The 15321-nt window shown below is 40.0% G+C and overlaps 1 protein-coding gene across 1 annotated transcript in view; it reads left to right on the top strand.

The window, feature by feature from the left end:
* ERC1 (ELKS/RAB6-interacting/CAST family member 1) overlaps window positions 1–15321 on the top strand; it is a 267409-nt gene that overhangs the window by 3617 nt on the left and 248471 nt on the right. Inside the window, exon 2 of the mRNA XM_058804547.1 lies at window positions 6718–7550. Coding sequence (XP_058660530.1) covers window positions 6882–7550 — 669 coding nt within the window. The 5' untranslated portion in view covers window positions 6718–6881. The remainder of the gene's footprint in view (window positions 1–6717; window positions 7551–15321) is intronic.

The following is a 15321-nucleotide window of genomic DNA, read 5'->3' as shown; positions in this document are numbered from 1 at the left end:
AAGAATTTCAGGGGTTTCTGAGATGCTTTTCTGGGAAGATTTCTCTGTATGTGTGGGGGAGAGTGTATCAATTCACATCTCGTGTTGGGTGAGACAGAACAAAGGCTCTGTTACACCTGGCAGATGTGGAAGTAGGTGAATTTAATATAAAAAATCTAAAACAAGCACCACCACCACCATCCCCCCAGCTTTTTAAAAGGATTGGATATAAACAGATGGCAGTGCTTTAACATTTATTTATGTGCTCTTTAGGAATGAGAGACAGTTCTAATATAAACAGTTACTTTTTGTCTTATTTCTGTCTTAATTTAATAAATCATTATTGCTTTCTGGCTGTCAAGGCCACAAGGATATTTTGATAAACAACCCTGAATTCCATGGGTTCAATGCCTTGTGTCCTGCATTGGCTGGATTGCTGCTTCCAAAGTAAACTTGCTTCTGTCCTTTTTGTGTGTAATAGTAATTAATTTAACATGAAAAGTAGTGAGCCTTTTTACCTTCCAAAACTAGGCAAACCTAAAATCTACAAGATAGCCTTGAAAGACAGGGGCTTCACACTTTTTATATAAAGTAATGTAGCAGACAAAGGTTTTTAAAGTGTGAGGTGGGCTAGGAAATAACAGGAATTCATTTTTTCTTGATTGGTACACCTCTAAGTTGTTGTGAATCATGTCAGTTCTCTCATTATACCCTCTGTTTGTACTCCTGGCAGGGTTTTACTGGAATGTAAGCTTTTCTTTGTTTGGAATGCCATCTTTTCTACCTGCCCTCCCCTCTGCTCTGTCTACTCTGCAGTCTCTGTCCTACTGTGTAATCTAGATGTAGTTACTTGCCATGAACTATTCGGGTGTGAATTATGTAAATGGGAACAATTACTACCTCTGTTAATGAAGTCTAATGAAGTCTGCTACAGCCCTTTACCAGATTAAGATGTTTCTTGTAAAGGCTGACTTTGCTTTTATTGTGAAACTGGCATTCAGAGCTTTCCTTGTGCACGCAGCAATCGGTGTGGCAAGGAAATTCTGTGTTCTGGAAGTTGGATGTGTGGGGTCCCTGGGCTGTGAGATGCCCTTGCCTGCTCTGTGATCCCACTGCCCCACTCCTGACCATCAGGCAGTGATGTATTAATTAATTGTCTCCATAGATGTTGCAGTTTGTCAGCTGGTGTCAGTCCTGAACAGAAATTGCAGCAAAGAAATTCACAGGACTTGCTGGAGGCTGCAGGAGTTACTCTGAAATTCTCTGTGTTTTGAAAAATGTAGGCTGGATTTTCCCTGTGTTTCTGCAGCATGTTTGTGTGTGTTTGGTTGCTTGCTTACCTGGGGGTAGCTAATGGGCTATTAGTGTTTGTCTTGGAGTGGTGGGAGACATGAAAGGCATTATTAATTTATGTGACAGAGAGATCTTCCAGAAGGTAGCAGAACTTTTTTTTAAATGAATCTTCTGTGTTCTGTCAGCTGCAGACAGGAGCACCTGCCCTGTGACCCATTGGTTCACACGGAATAATAGGTGTAGGGGCTGAGTGTGACAGCACTGCTGAACACATCTCATTTGATTTGGATTCTTCATACTGAACTTTGATATTCAAGTGATCCTCCCAGAATTTCTTACATTTCTACTATGTCCCAATATAGCTTTTATTGGAACCACAAGACCTTTTGACAAGACTCATGTTCCTGTTCCTGCCCTCTCTCATGCCACAACTGCCTTCAAGTAAATCTCCATGAAGTTGTGCAGGTGGCTTTTTCTTGTTCTTTTAGCATGCCAGCTCCCGATCCTGGCATGTTCTGAGGGAAGCTGGGTTCTCCAGTGCTTTTCACTGCCTAGGACTAGGTTGTTGTAATGAAACAGGTGGATTTTAGTTGCTACAGGTTGCACTGCAGTACATTTAAATGTCTGCTGCGAGATTATAAACATTTTCCATGTTAATGATGTCTGTCTCTGAGTGTTTTTGGACAGTCACCTGAAAAGACATTTTTCTTAGCTGGCACTTCAAGCAGGATGTGCTGGTACCTGTTTTAAAATTTTTATACAGAAAATGTGTTCATAACTGTCCTTTTCTAAACCTTTTTATGCAATATTGTGTAATTCTTGCCTGTTCTTTTTCTGATAGTCTTTCTTACAAGTCTTTCCATAATCACTAGATAGCATTTTCAGCTCATGTGAAAGCAGGTCAGGTCTTTGTGTCTGCAAAGGTGCTCTGCCAATTTAAATACATATAAAGTTTTACTTGGGCTGATATGACACTTTAAAAATTTTTTTTAAATTGGTTTGCATATGGGATGCTCTTTGAAGTTTTTCTATTCTATTAATGAACAGTGAACAAGAGAATTTTCTTTCATAATTGTAAAGTTCTGCGAGCTATCTTGAGGAAAAATGGTTTAGCACTTGCTTTAGTGCAAAACCAAAACCAGTGCTAAACCAAAACAAAAACTGTTTTGTTTTTTAAGCTTTTGATGTTGAGAGTCTTTTTTGTTTTTTGTAATCCTGGGTAAGGGCTCCTATATTGGCAGAAAAACCAAAGTTTTTTGAAATCAACAGGAGAATTTGCCAGGGGAAGAGGGTTAATACATTTAATCCATCCACAGTTGGACATTGTTCCTTGTGGTTATCACATCTTGTACAGTTAAGGGATTATTTATTTGTGACTAAATTTAGGCTCAGTAGAAGAGGAAAATAGTAACAGTGCTGCATGTTGGTCCCATGGAAGATAAGAGGCCATACTTGTGAGACTCCCAGTAAAATACTAGTGTGAGTCAGAATATTGAAAAACTAACTTTTCTGGTTGTGATGTTACCTGAAAGAAATCTTCCATTTACCTTTGCTGAGGCTCTGGGAGGGAAAATGAAATTCTTTCTTCTTCCTGATTAGTTGGTTTTGCAAAAAAGAAAATATTGGTTTTTTTATTTCCCTCACTTTGCTGGTTTCATGGTGAAAGATTTTTTCCTAGTGTGAACTGTAATATCTGTGAAGTGTAATATCTGCTTTTACAACAAAGTGATATGGCCAGTGATAAATGCTACTGGGAAAAGATAGGGGGAAAATAAAAGAGTTAGATTTATCTTGTAATTTCTTTTTGATCTTGAACTGTGACAAATCTGTGTCAACGGAAAAACTGAAACTGCATGTGCGGAAAAATGTATTTAGTTAATATTGGAATATTCACAGTTTTAAGGTCTGGCAATGGTGTGGTGAAAGTTGTCATTTCAAGGAGAATACTGGAGGGTTATGTTTGCTTGTTTCCAAAGACAACTTTTCATCTCAATCTGCTGCTTTTGAGTGAAAAGTGAGTGCAGTGTAATGCATGGCAGCAACAGCAGAGTTCTTCTCCCTGAGTTTTGGCTGTGCCAGCTCTGGGAATCCTTCCCATTACCCTGATCAACAGCTAATTCTGGCCCTTGGCTTTCATGGCTTGGGTTATTTGATGTTTTGGAGTGGCAGAGGGGATGGTGCCTGCCTGTGAATAATCAAAGCTCAGAGCTGGGTGAGCACAGGGCTGGAGTTTGCAGCTGAGGTGGTGAGAGCTCCTGAGAGCTCCCCTGCCTGCCCAGGATGGCTGGGGATGGTTCCTGCACAGGTATCAGCTCCTCTCTGCTCCCTGGAGCTGCTTTAGCCCAAGGACAGCAGCCACTCCCATTTAACAAAATGTTTGCTGATGCAAGGAGAAGGCAGCTCTGCGTGGCACTTTTTCATGGCATTGTCCATGTTGAGGGTGAGGAGCTCTTTAGAAATTATCAAACACCTTTTGAGCTCCTCTGGTGTCTTGCTAAGGACTTCACCAGGTGATTCTTCTGTGTGCAGCAGTGAAACTTAGTGGTTTTGGGGTGAAGTCCTTTAACTGAAACACACATCAGTTTAATATTTTGGTTTGATGTAAACTCATCTAAAGCTATTAATGAGTGTTTGCCCTGATTTACTGTGGTGAGTTTCCAGCAAGTGAATTAAGTGTTGTGATTTGAATCAAAGCTCAGAGCTGGGTGAGCACAGGGCTGGAGTTTGCAGCTGAGGTGGTGAGAGCTCCTGAGAGCTCCCCTGCCTGCCCAGGATGGCTGGGGATGGTAACTGCACAGGTATCAGCTCCTCTCTGCTGCCTGGAGCTGCTTTAGCCCAAGGACAGCAGCCACTCCCATTCATTGGAAAGTATTCAGAGTTTAACAAAATGTTTGCTGATGCAAGGAGAAGGCAGCTCTGCGTGGCACTTTTTCATGGCATTGTCCATGTTGAGGGTGAGGAGCTCTTTAGAAATTATCAAACACCTTTTGAACTCCTCTGGTGTCTTGCTAAGGACTTCACCAGGTGATTGTTCTGTGTGCAACAGTGATGTAGATTTTAAACTTAGTGGTTTTGGGGTGAAGTTCTTCAATGGAAACACACGTAAGTTTAATATTTTGGTTTGATGTAAACTCATCTAAAGCTGTTAATGAGTGTTTGCCCTGATTTACTGTGGTGAGCTTCCAGCAAGTGAATTAAGTGCTGTGATTTGGATGAGTTTTCAGGAGGATCCTAATGAATGCAAGCTCTCAGTGGAATGTACTTTATGCAGTGTCTAAGAAATCATATCTGACTTGTTTTGAGTGCTCAAGTGGTGTCACAGCAGCATTTTTAGCATTTTGATATCTCAAAGAGTGAGGCTGGTCTGAAATAGCCTTTCTGTTTGGAAGAAGTGTTTTTCTTCTAGATCTGGGGCACAGTGTCTTGCTTATTGAAGCAACTTCAGTGTAACACTGTGCACTTTGTTGCAGAGTTTATATTTCTGTACTGTTTTGCATAAGGATATGTAGTTGAAATAGAAGAAATGTAACTTGGATTAAAAAATGCATCTGTAGGTGTTACTTTGGCAGATAATTTCAGTCAATGCTGGTGGCTGTTTTTCCTTGGCCAGTTCTTTATAGATGTGCTCTAAAATATTCTGTAGCAATATTGTTGCTAGCTTTTCTTGTAATTTTAAAAAAACAGAGTGAGCACTTGAACATCTTGAGAACTGCTCATAAAGCAGTATCAATTTCCATAAGCTTTGTAAAATTCCTCATGCCATTCTATCTTCTACGAAATTGTGTGAAACTGATGAAATGCTGGCTTACCCTGGCCTTCTTTTCCATTTAAAGTTCAAGATTAAGCTAAACATTTTGGAGCTATTTCTTGTTGCATCTTTTCCTATACTGACTTATTCAGAAAGGTAAAAAATACTCTGTCTTTTCTTCCTGGATTTTACTTGTTTTTCTTTCTACCCTTTTCCAGTATTTTTTGCACTATTTATTTTTTGATCACTTCCTTCCACCCACTTGCATTGTTTCTACAATTTCTTTTGGAAGTGTATTCCTGTTTTAAACTTAATCTTTACCCTTTTTGCCCAGTTATTATCTCCCAAACATGCTGGTTTGGAGAAATTAATTCCTAATATCTGGCAAACCTGACTTCTGAGCTGAAGGGCAGGTAGATGAGAGTTGGTGGTAAAGGCAAGATGCTGGGATATATTAGGTGCTGCTGCTCCTTGGACACTGGCTGGTATTCCATCATCAGTAATGTTTCAGTGTTCTAATTTTGATTTCAGTTGAGCCCAGCAGTAACATGGAATAGTTTACAATGGGAAAAAACAGTGGAGAAAAAAAAGTGAGAACTGTATAGTGGGATAATTTTACATTTTAGTTACATTTTTTGCTTCTCTGCTAGATCTTGGCTATTGACTTGATCCCAGCCCAGAGTCCCTGTCCTGAAGAGTTTCCTGCCAGTGCTGATGTATTACAGCATCATATTGCACTGCTGAAATAAGGAATTGTCTTGCATATGCCAGCAGAGTCTGTATTTAAAGAAAAAGCAGAGGGGAGAAGGAACAGCAACAGGATGATGTCAAACTGTTCTGTGTTTTAAAAGGTCCCTGCTGTTGAAATATTATTTGATGGAAATAATCTCAACTGGTTAATGAGAAGTACATTTCAATCAAAATCTTTTCTTAACCTGAACAAAGATATAAGTTACATTTAGTTTGGGGGAAAATAAGAGTGTAGAACCAGTTTTCAGTGGAGCTGTGATTCTTTTGTTCCTCTTAACCTCATTGGTCTCATTGCTGGGTCATTGCTCCTATTTCAGATTTGCATCTGTGCTTGCTGAAGTTGTGTGGTCAGTAATGATTTCATGATTATTCTTAGTTTTGGTTCTGATTTCTGCATTTGAAGTGGGGCTGACAGCAGTGCTAAGGAACCTTCTGGTTGAGGTCATGGTCAGAGTCACTTCAGTCTGTCCTGCCTTCCCATGTGCAGGGTGATTTCACAACACAAGGGTTTAGAAACTGTGTCCTATGGAAGCTGGCAGTGCTTGAAGCAAAGATATACTACTGAGTGGTTTTAGAATTTTGATTCTCTCACTCAAGTAACAGGTAAAGCATTAGGGCCAGTTAGAAATAGGAAGAAAGATGAGATGGCATCTGAAGGTTTTGTCATCACCAACAAAATTATGGCTTGAAGATTGATGGATTCTCTTTTCGTTTCCTCTTTGTTGTGATAATATAGCAATAGAAAAGCAAGAATAGAGGTTTCTTTTTGAGTTTAAAGGTTTAAATAAAACATTTCTTTTTTTATTAAGAGGAATTGAAAAATACTGGAGAACTGTAAATATAGGGGAATAGATACTAATGTGGAACAAATATGTGGTGATAAACTAGGTATTTAATGCGTTATTTTTATTGATGTAGATTTTAATATGTCATTCTCATTGACACAGATATGGTCCTGAACACCGTGCGCACGTGACTTCAGAGATGGACAACCAGCTCTGTTCCAAGTTGTGATTGGCCTTAAGTTGACTTATAACCATTGAATAGCTTACCAGGAATTCAGTCATTCCTGCGTTTTGCCTATCAGATTGCCTGGCAGCACCAGCTAACCATGTACGGGAGCGCTCGTTCCGTGGGCAAGGCGGAGCCCAGCGCGCAGAGCCCGGGGCGCTCGCCGCGGCTGCCGCGCTCGCCGCGCCTGGGCCACCGCAGAACCAACAGCACAGGGGGCAGCTCGGGGAGCAGCGCTGGCGCTGGCAGCGGCAAAACCCTTTCCATGGAGAACATTCAGTCCTTAAACGCCGCCTACGCCACGTCCGGCCCTATGTACCTGAGCGACCACGAGAACGTGGGCGCCGACACCCCGAAGAGCACCATGACCTTGGGCCGCTCGGGAGGGCGGCTGCCTTACGGCGTTCGCATGACTGCCATGGGCAGCAGCCCCAACATTGCCACCAGCGGAGTTGCCAGTGACACCATCGCGTTTGGAGAGCACCACCTGCCCCCGGTGAGCATGGCCTCCACCGTGCCTCACTCGCTGCGCCAGGCCAGGGACAACACCATCATGGACCTGCAGACGCAGCTCAAGGAGGTGCTGAGGGAGAACGATCTGCTCCGCAAGGACGTGGAGGTGAAGGAGAGCAAGCTGAGTTCTTCCATGAACAGCATCAAGACCTTCTGGAGTCCTGAGCTCAAAAAGGAGAGAGCTCTGAGGAAGGATGAAGCTTCAAAAATCACCATTTGGAAGGAGCAGTATAGGGTTTTGCAAGAAGAAAACCAGGTATGTCATCTAACGTCACTGCTGTGGTAGTGTGGTAGCATGATTAAATGACTTTAATAAGCTTGCATGCTACACTTAAGCAGCTAAATTAGATTGGTGCTTTTCTTGGGTAATTGATGTGGGTAAGATGTGTTTTCAGCTTGCAAGCCTGTTTGTAGATGTTTCTTGCCACGCTTGTAAACTACCTTGAGTGCTCATTTTTCCTTGGGTGTCGTGTGTATTTTTCCCCCTAGGACTGATGGTAACCACTTGGTTTGCTTTTGGGAGTATTTATTCTGTTCATAATTAATATTTTTGTGCTGTTTACCTCTTGAAGTGTTCTCTTAGATGCAGAATGTACTAACTGCTGACCCCCAGGATAACTGCACTGTTGCTGAATGCTGACAGACTGCCATTAAAAAAAAAGTTAATGTTACACTCACTGGTATTTAGAGCTAAAACGTCCAGACCTGCAGTTTTCACAAACAGATATAAATTCTGTTCTTGGCTACATTTAAATAGCACTGTTTAATACATGCTTGCTATTCTTTTTTTCATAAACTGTGCATATTTTGTTATGCAACTATCCTAAAGCACCCTACAGTTTTGGGGCTTTTTTTGTAGTGGTCTGGCCAGTTACAGAACAGGGAGAAGAACAGATTCTCAGGTGTCTAGGTCTTAGGTCTTGTGCAACTTGAAAGCATCTCCAAATGAAAATAAAACTCAGAGGCTGATTAAAATTGAGGTGTCTTTGTAGTCAGTTCTACTGATTAAAAGCTTTGTAAAAGTTCTCCCACCTAGAGCTCCTTTGTCCTGAAGTAAATATTTGTCTTTGAGTGCCCTCCTGGTTAGTTGTTTCTGGCCAAATGTGGGTTCAGCACCTCTCTGGACTGTCAGGTAAAAAAACCTCATTATTCTTATGGAAAATAGACCCAGTCCAACTCCAAAAGTTCCCTGAAATCTAAGTCAGCTTCCATCATGACAAAATTACTTTCCCTGTTGAGCTTTTAAAGTATCCAAGCACGTTTAATGAAAGTTTCCATAATTCAAATGTGACCATGTTCTTGTAGCTTTTAAGGTATAGGTGCTATTTTAGGCAATGCTTTTTGTAAGATTTCTTTAGAAGGTGAAGGAGAGAAGGAAATGCAAGAAGAAAAGGCTACAGCTTGTTGTACTCTGCTTTCAGGTAGCCTGTCCTAAGTAGTAAATTATTTTTGGTTAGTGATTAGTCTACTACACTGATCCTGTCTGCAATTTTCTTTTCACTTTTTAAAGAGCTTGAGTTGAAGAAAATAAGTTGCTTTTCCTGAGATAGTATGAAATAATTTAATGAACTTGTCATTTAGCTTTACAGCTGTATTCTTACCAAATGGCAAGAATCACAACATTAACTTGTTAAGGTGTGTGACACTTTGTCTTCATTTACTTATGTCATCTTGGAATGCAGAAAGCCTGAAGTAAAATAATTTTTATTGCAAAGGCAGGATTTCTTTAAAAGCAGTAATGTTATAAAAATTTTAGTTATAATGTTGCAGTACCAGGGTAGCAAATATCTGGAATACCAGTCACTCAACTTTTCTGGTGTTCTTTGTATTTCAGTTGCAGGTAAGTCTTTTAATTCTTAAATTCTTCTCATTTTTTGGCCCTGTTTTCATGTTGAAGAGACTGTCTTGGAATACAATAATATTTTTTCTGAAATCAATTTTGACATTTGAGGATGCTTTGGAAATCTTGCAAGAAAAATGCCATGGATATATGGTTTAAAATTGATTAAGCAATTACTAAATATGAATACAGTTGAGAATAGTGATATCTCTATCTTAGATTGTTTTTTCTTTGTCTTTCCTTTATCCCCTAATTAAACATTTACAGATATTTCTAGGCTGCTGTTCTCAAGGCAATCACAGTAATTACTACCACACTGGTAGAATTGTATAACTTTGGTCCAAAAGTAAGAAGGGTGCAATTTAAAAGTAAATGGATATTATTGCATTGAGCTGTAAAAATTAAGAATGCTAATTAATAGATTATAGTTAGCTAGCAGTGTGTTCTAATTAAATTCTGAATTCAGTGTGTCTTTTATACCCTTTTGGAGTTGGTCACTTCAGCCCTTCATGTGGAAGATCAGTTTAATAGGATTTTCTCTAATTAAACAGACGTCTCTGTTTAGACTCTGAACAAGGAATTTCCCAGATGTGTTGGGGGAGCAGCAAATATCTTCATTACCTCCTCAGCCTCCTTCTGAAATGAGTTCCAGTATAATTGCAGGAACAGGAGTTTTAGACTTAGTTATGAGTATTTCAGCACATCACTTTTTAAAAAAGATTTCTTGCACGTGTAGTACTTGTGCTTTATATAAAGTTTATCTCACACCAGTTGTATTGTTTAAAATCGACTCAACTCATGGAGCCAAGATGCTGGCTGACTCATACCATTATCTGATAGGCATCTCAATCTCTTTCCTGTGGTCATGGCTCTTTATTCTGCTGCACACACTTGATTGTCCCTGATTGTATTGCTGTTCTTGTCACCTCAGCTTGAGTGACTGAATTGCCCCTTGGGTTTGGGAGTTGGTAAAAGTACCTGGAGATGTGAGCCCTGGTTGGTTGCTACCTCAGCCTTCTATGCGTAAATGCATCAGTGTCTTTGAGTTTTGTTTCCTGTCTCAGTAATTGTATTGCTTATTGATTTCCAGGACATTTTCCAGGTTCATTAAAGCTCAGAAAATGAGTGGGGAGATTAAAGAGCATGCTGCCTGTCCTGAGGCAGTCGCAGCCTTTTGGTTGTCCTCTGGGCGCACTAGGCAGGAGGGTTATCCTGGATATAATCCTGGGAATGCCATGCACATGCTCTCTGGAGCTCTCACCTGGGTGGGCATCCTTGCCCAGCTGTGTTGCAGCACATCTGGATTTATCAGATGCTCTGAGCAAATGCTGCAGCTGGCAAGTGGAGCTTTATTTCCATCCTTTGTTGCTGATCCTGAAGAGAAATCCTTTCTTTACATAAATGGGGAATGCCATTGAAAGCTCACTTTGAAGAGCTCAAAAGTAAACGTGGGAAAAACACGACAGTTTTCAGTGCAGTGTGGATGACTTAACCAGTCATTCTTCACAAGAAACCCAGAGGAAAGTGCAAATGATTGCTCAGTTATGCAAACCCATGCATATTCAAGGAGAAATTGATGAAACCACTAAACAGGAGCTTGGTTTTGGCATGGTGTCACTCTCCTCTAAATGCTTTAGTGGGAGCTGTATTTTTCTGAGTTGAAAAATATTTTTTTTTTAGTGTGTGTGGTTTAAAGGTTCCCTGGAAACCTCTTCATCAGAGGAAAGGAAAGACAGTCAGTATGTTTTGCACCACAGCAGAAACAATTTGCCTAGAACCTGGGCAGTGGTGGGGTGATGTGAAACTCAAGGACAGAGGAGTTCTTCTCAGTTGAGACTTGCTTATGACAAGGTTGATTGTGCCTTATAATAAGTAGTGCAATGCAAATTTGATGTCTAACGCCCTGCACTGAAATTTCCACATTTAACTGATCTACTTTTAAGATCAGATTTATGTTTCAGCTAAAATAGCGTGGTATTGCTGAAAACATCTTTTTACTTTGATGCATTTCTGTGGCCTTTTTGTGGTTAGAGGCCTTGGATGTCTGAGTCAGAGAGTTTAACCAAGAAAATATTTCTGAAAGGAGTTTCACCTGGCTTGGGGTAAGTACTTGAAGAAGATTGTACTTTATTGTGATGGATATATTCCAGCATCTCACCAGCATTCCCCAGAGTCAGAAGTATTTTCCATTTCTTGGTAGTCTGTAATGAGCATCTCACTTTCAAAAATGTGGTTGTCCATGTGTTAACCTCTTAAATGCATTGGGTGCTACTGTTATGAGACTGAGCTTCTAATGGGTACATTCTGTCTCTGAAAATCAGATTGATTCTCATTTCTTCATTGGTTTATTTTTTTAAATTATGTATTAAAAAATTGGTATGTCTTAGTGCTGTGTCATTCTATTACTGTCCCCATTCCTGAGCTGGTTATTCATTGATAGAAAACGAAGATTTTTCTTCCATTCTGGGTGTTTAATTGTGCAATATATGGTTCCATAGGCATTGCTTAAAGGCATTCTCTGCATCCCAGAGCATTGCATTTAAATAATTCCTTCCATGGCAGATTGAAGGAATTGGCTCTCTAGATTTCTGCCAGCTTTAAGGTTCCTTCTGTCACTCCCCAGCTGCAGCTTGAAATTATAATTCAGTTCTCTTTCAGAATAACTCAAATCTCCATCCTCAAGAGTACTTGGTATCTGAAGCATTTATCAGGTCACAGTACTTCATAATGACCTCAGAAATTGTCATGTGGCCACCCAAGAGAGCACCCTGTGTTCTGTCTTTTTTTTTCAATTCTGTAAGGAAATAAAACTAGACATTTTGTGGTTATCTATATTCCCCAAGGCTCCCTTTGTCCCATGTTTCCTCTTCAGGTAGGATCTAATACCCTGGCTTGCTTTGAGCTGTAGCATAGGCTGAACAGCTGCTCTCTACTTGATCCATTAAACGTACAAGGGGAGTACTACCAACTTAACAGCAGCTTGGAATAAAACAGGTGACATCAGTGGTGCTGTTGAATTTAGTAGTTTAACTGTGCTTTTGTTCAGCTGGAGCAGGGATTACTCAGAATTCTGCAGAACTTAGAGCAGATGCTTTCTGCTATAATTCTTTCTCTAATATGTATTGAGTCTGTTCAGATATTAGGCCCCTAACTAGGGTGGCAGTGTGTTATTCCACCATTTGGTGTTTATATTCCTGGAAAGTCTTGTCTGTAATGCTGTGTTTCTCTAGAAGCCTTTGTTCCTTCCAGCACTGTTCTATTTATGGTGTTTGAGTTAGTAATTTTTTCCCTTAAGTGTTCTTGCTTTCTAAAATATGAACTAAGTATCTTGAAACTGTGTAAGGCTTCCTCTTTCTTAGTCACCGAGTGAACATTTAACAGTGACAGATGATGGCAATAGTGCAGAGGTGCTCCTCCATTACAGTAATTTCTGCTGATGTTACAGCTTTACCCTGCCAAATCCACCATTCTCATGTGCCTCATACTCTGCCTGGTATTGATTTGAGTAGAAAGGAGAGGAGCACTTTGGGTGGAACTGCCAGGCCATGGAAAAAAGGTTGTAGTTGTGCTGGTGTTGTGTCCATCTTTTAGGTGTGCCTCAGGAGCAAAAACTGAAATAGAGCTTTTTAAAACTCTTGATTCTAGGAAGCCTCAGAGATATAAAGATGGTCAGCAGAGTGGTGCACCCTGACTAAACTGTTAGTTGGAAAGAATAGGTTTCATTTCAGCAGAGTAGATTTCTAGGATACAGTTAACAGTCCATTTAATCTTCGGACATTAGTAAGGCAGAGGGACTTTTGTATTTAGGATAGATATTTGTGTATACGTATGCTCTGAGATGAAAGCTAGAGAACCTTTGTTCTCTGGTTAAGAGGGGACATTTCTGTACTCTGAAAGTAGTAAGTGTGTTTGATAACTTGTAAAGAGCAGTCATGCCAGCTATCTGAACTAGTAATTAAAGAAAACAACATTGTGAAATGACAATTTAGGCTCAACTGGTAGGAGAGGAATAAGGGAATAAACTTGGTCATGCTTGAGATATTCCAGTATAGAACTCCTTTGAATATATTTTCTGTATACACTTGTGTTTAGGGGACACAATAAAACAACAGTGTTTTCAGTAGTGATTTGTGGTGATTTGAGATTTTGACAGAAATCAGATTACAACTGCTTGCCAGCAGGTAGCATAGCTGTTGAGGATTACACTTTTTTTTTTCCTTGATTGGACAATGCTTTGTAGTTCTTCTGTATAATTTTTTGACATAATCTATTGAACACATGGAAAAATGGCTGCATCTGTTAAATTCAGTGGATCATAACTATATCTCCATTTTTTGTCTGAGGATAACAAGCAGTAGACCTTGAAAAGAAAGTCTTTTCAGCAAAACTTGGTTTCATAACCCACAAGGTCTACATAATTACGTTTTGCATGGTATTTTCAGATTGATACTGGTTCTCTTGGAAAGGTCAGAGTCACCATCTGTAGTGGAAAAAAATACAAGGACAAAGTGTATTTAGCTTCCTTCTGTGGTGATACCAGTTGTTCTAAGTGATTTGCTTTGTGCTTGCAGTAGCATCCCCTTGGACTGTGAAGCAGGAGGGGGTGTTTGGTTCTATTGGCAGCCTTGAGAAGCAGGTAGCAAATCAAGGTTTTGCAAATTGCCATTGGAACTGAGAGATCTTTGTAAATCACAAAAAAACCTCCTTGATTTAGTGATGATTTTGCTTCCAAAGAATATTAAATATCCTAAGAGAACTCTACTTCTTTTACCTATTAATAAACCTTGGACTAAATACTAAAACTTTCTGTACTGTTTGGGGGAGATTGAGGCATTCCAATATATGTCATGTTTTGCAATTGCTAAGGCAGTATTGACATTTACACCATAAAGAAAAGAAAGGAAGGATCTTCTATCAATATCTAGATCGGTATTTGAGATCTTGTGATAATTCAGATTTTTATCAGTTGGCCTTCATTAAGAAAGCCTTCTTAGGGATTCACCCTAGGAAGAGATTTTGTTCTTTAAAGAAAGAACAACCCACAACACCCCAAACAAACTACCCCCCAAAAAATCCCCAACTCAAACCCCAAAACCAACCAGTCAAAAAAAAAGAACCCCCAGCCCCCCAAAAGCAGGAAATAGTCCTGTTATGCATGTGTGCTCCCCAAAATGAGCATGATCAGATGCCAGAATTCTGGCACAGAACACCATGATGGCTTTTTCTAGAGATCATTGCTTTAGAAATCAGAGGAGTTCAACTTGTATATAACAGTGACAGGAATAAATACCATGTGACTGCCTTCTTCCGTTTAATTTTAGCAACTTGGTTTGTAAACTGGAATGCTAAGTAATGTACAATCATCAGTAAACCTAAAGAACTTGTTGCTTTTAAGCTGTTTGTTGAGCTGTGTACAAGATTTTAAAATTAATTTTTGTATTACTTCTTAATCCTGTTGCTGTTTAAATGATGAAAGTGTGTGAGGAGTGGGCTGCTTTTGCTTGTCCCTGGGGTGGGAGCTAGAGGGCCAGGATCCCCTTAAAACAGGGAAAAATTAAGTCCTGGCTGCTTTGTGCTGCATGCAATTCCTGTTAAGGACTGCTTTCAAAATCTAATGATTGTTATCACTGTTTTGGAAAATCAATAGTATAAGCAACAAGGGTGAGCAACTGGCTGGAGGCAGTTAGGTTCTTCCAGAATTTGATTTCACAACATCAAAATTAATTTGAAGGCAATGTGTAAATTTCTAACCATCCTGGGCAGTTCATTGCAAGCACGCAAAATAACACCAGGTCATGGGGTGATGACTTTTTCAATCTCAGGTGTAACACAAAATACACTTTTATTGAGGGAGGAAGGAAGTGATGGAGATCAGCTGCTTGGGAATAAGATATTTTTCAGTGCTTTGGGGATAAATTTTACTTTGGGTGCTTTGTTTAATGCCTGTTCCTCTATGATATCTGCATTGTAATCAGGTTCTGAAGTGTGTTGTTACACGTTTCTGTTTCTGCACTGGTACCCCCTCCTGCTTCTTCCATTCTCCTCCCCCTTCCCCTGCTTTAGTGGGCTGGAAAGAGAAGCAGGATGACAGCAAGCAAGTAATAAATGGTAATCCAAAATTAAGCCTCACTGGTATCTGTATCAATTGCATGTTTTCTTGGCCAATACATTAAGTGTCCTCGAGTTC

Source organism: Ammospiza caudacuta, chromosome 5 (genome assembly GCF_027887145.1).
Source record: "Ammospiza caudacuta isolate bAmmCau1 chromosome 5, bAmmCau1.pri, whole genome shotgun sequence".
Taxonomy (NCBI): domain Eukaryota; kingdom Metazoa; phylum Chordata; class Aves; order Passeriformes; family Passerellidae; genus Ammospiza; species Ammospiza caudacuta.
This window is presented reverse-complemented; position numbering and strand designations above follow the sequence as displayed.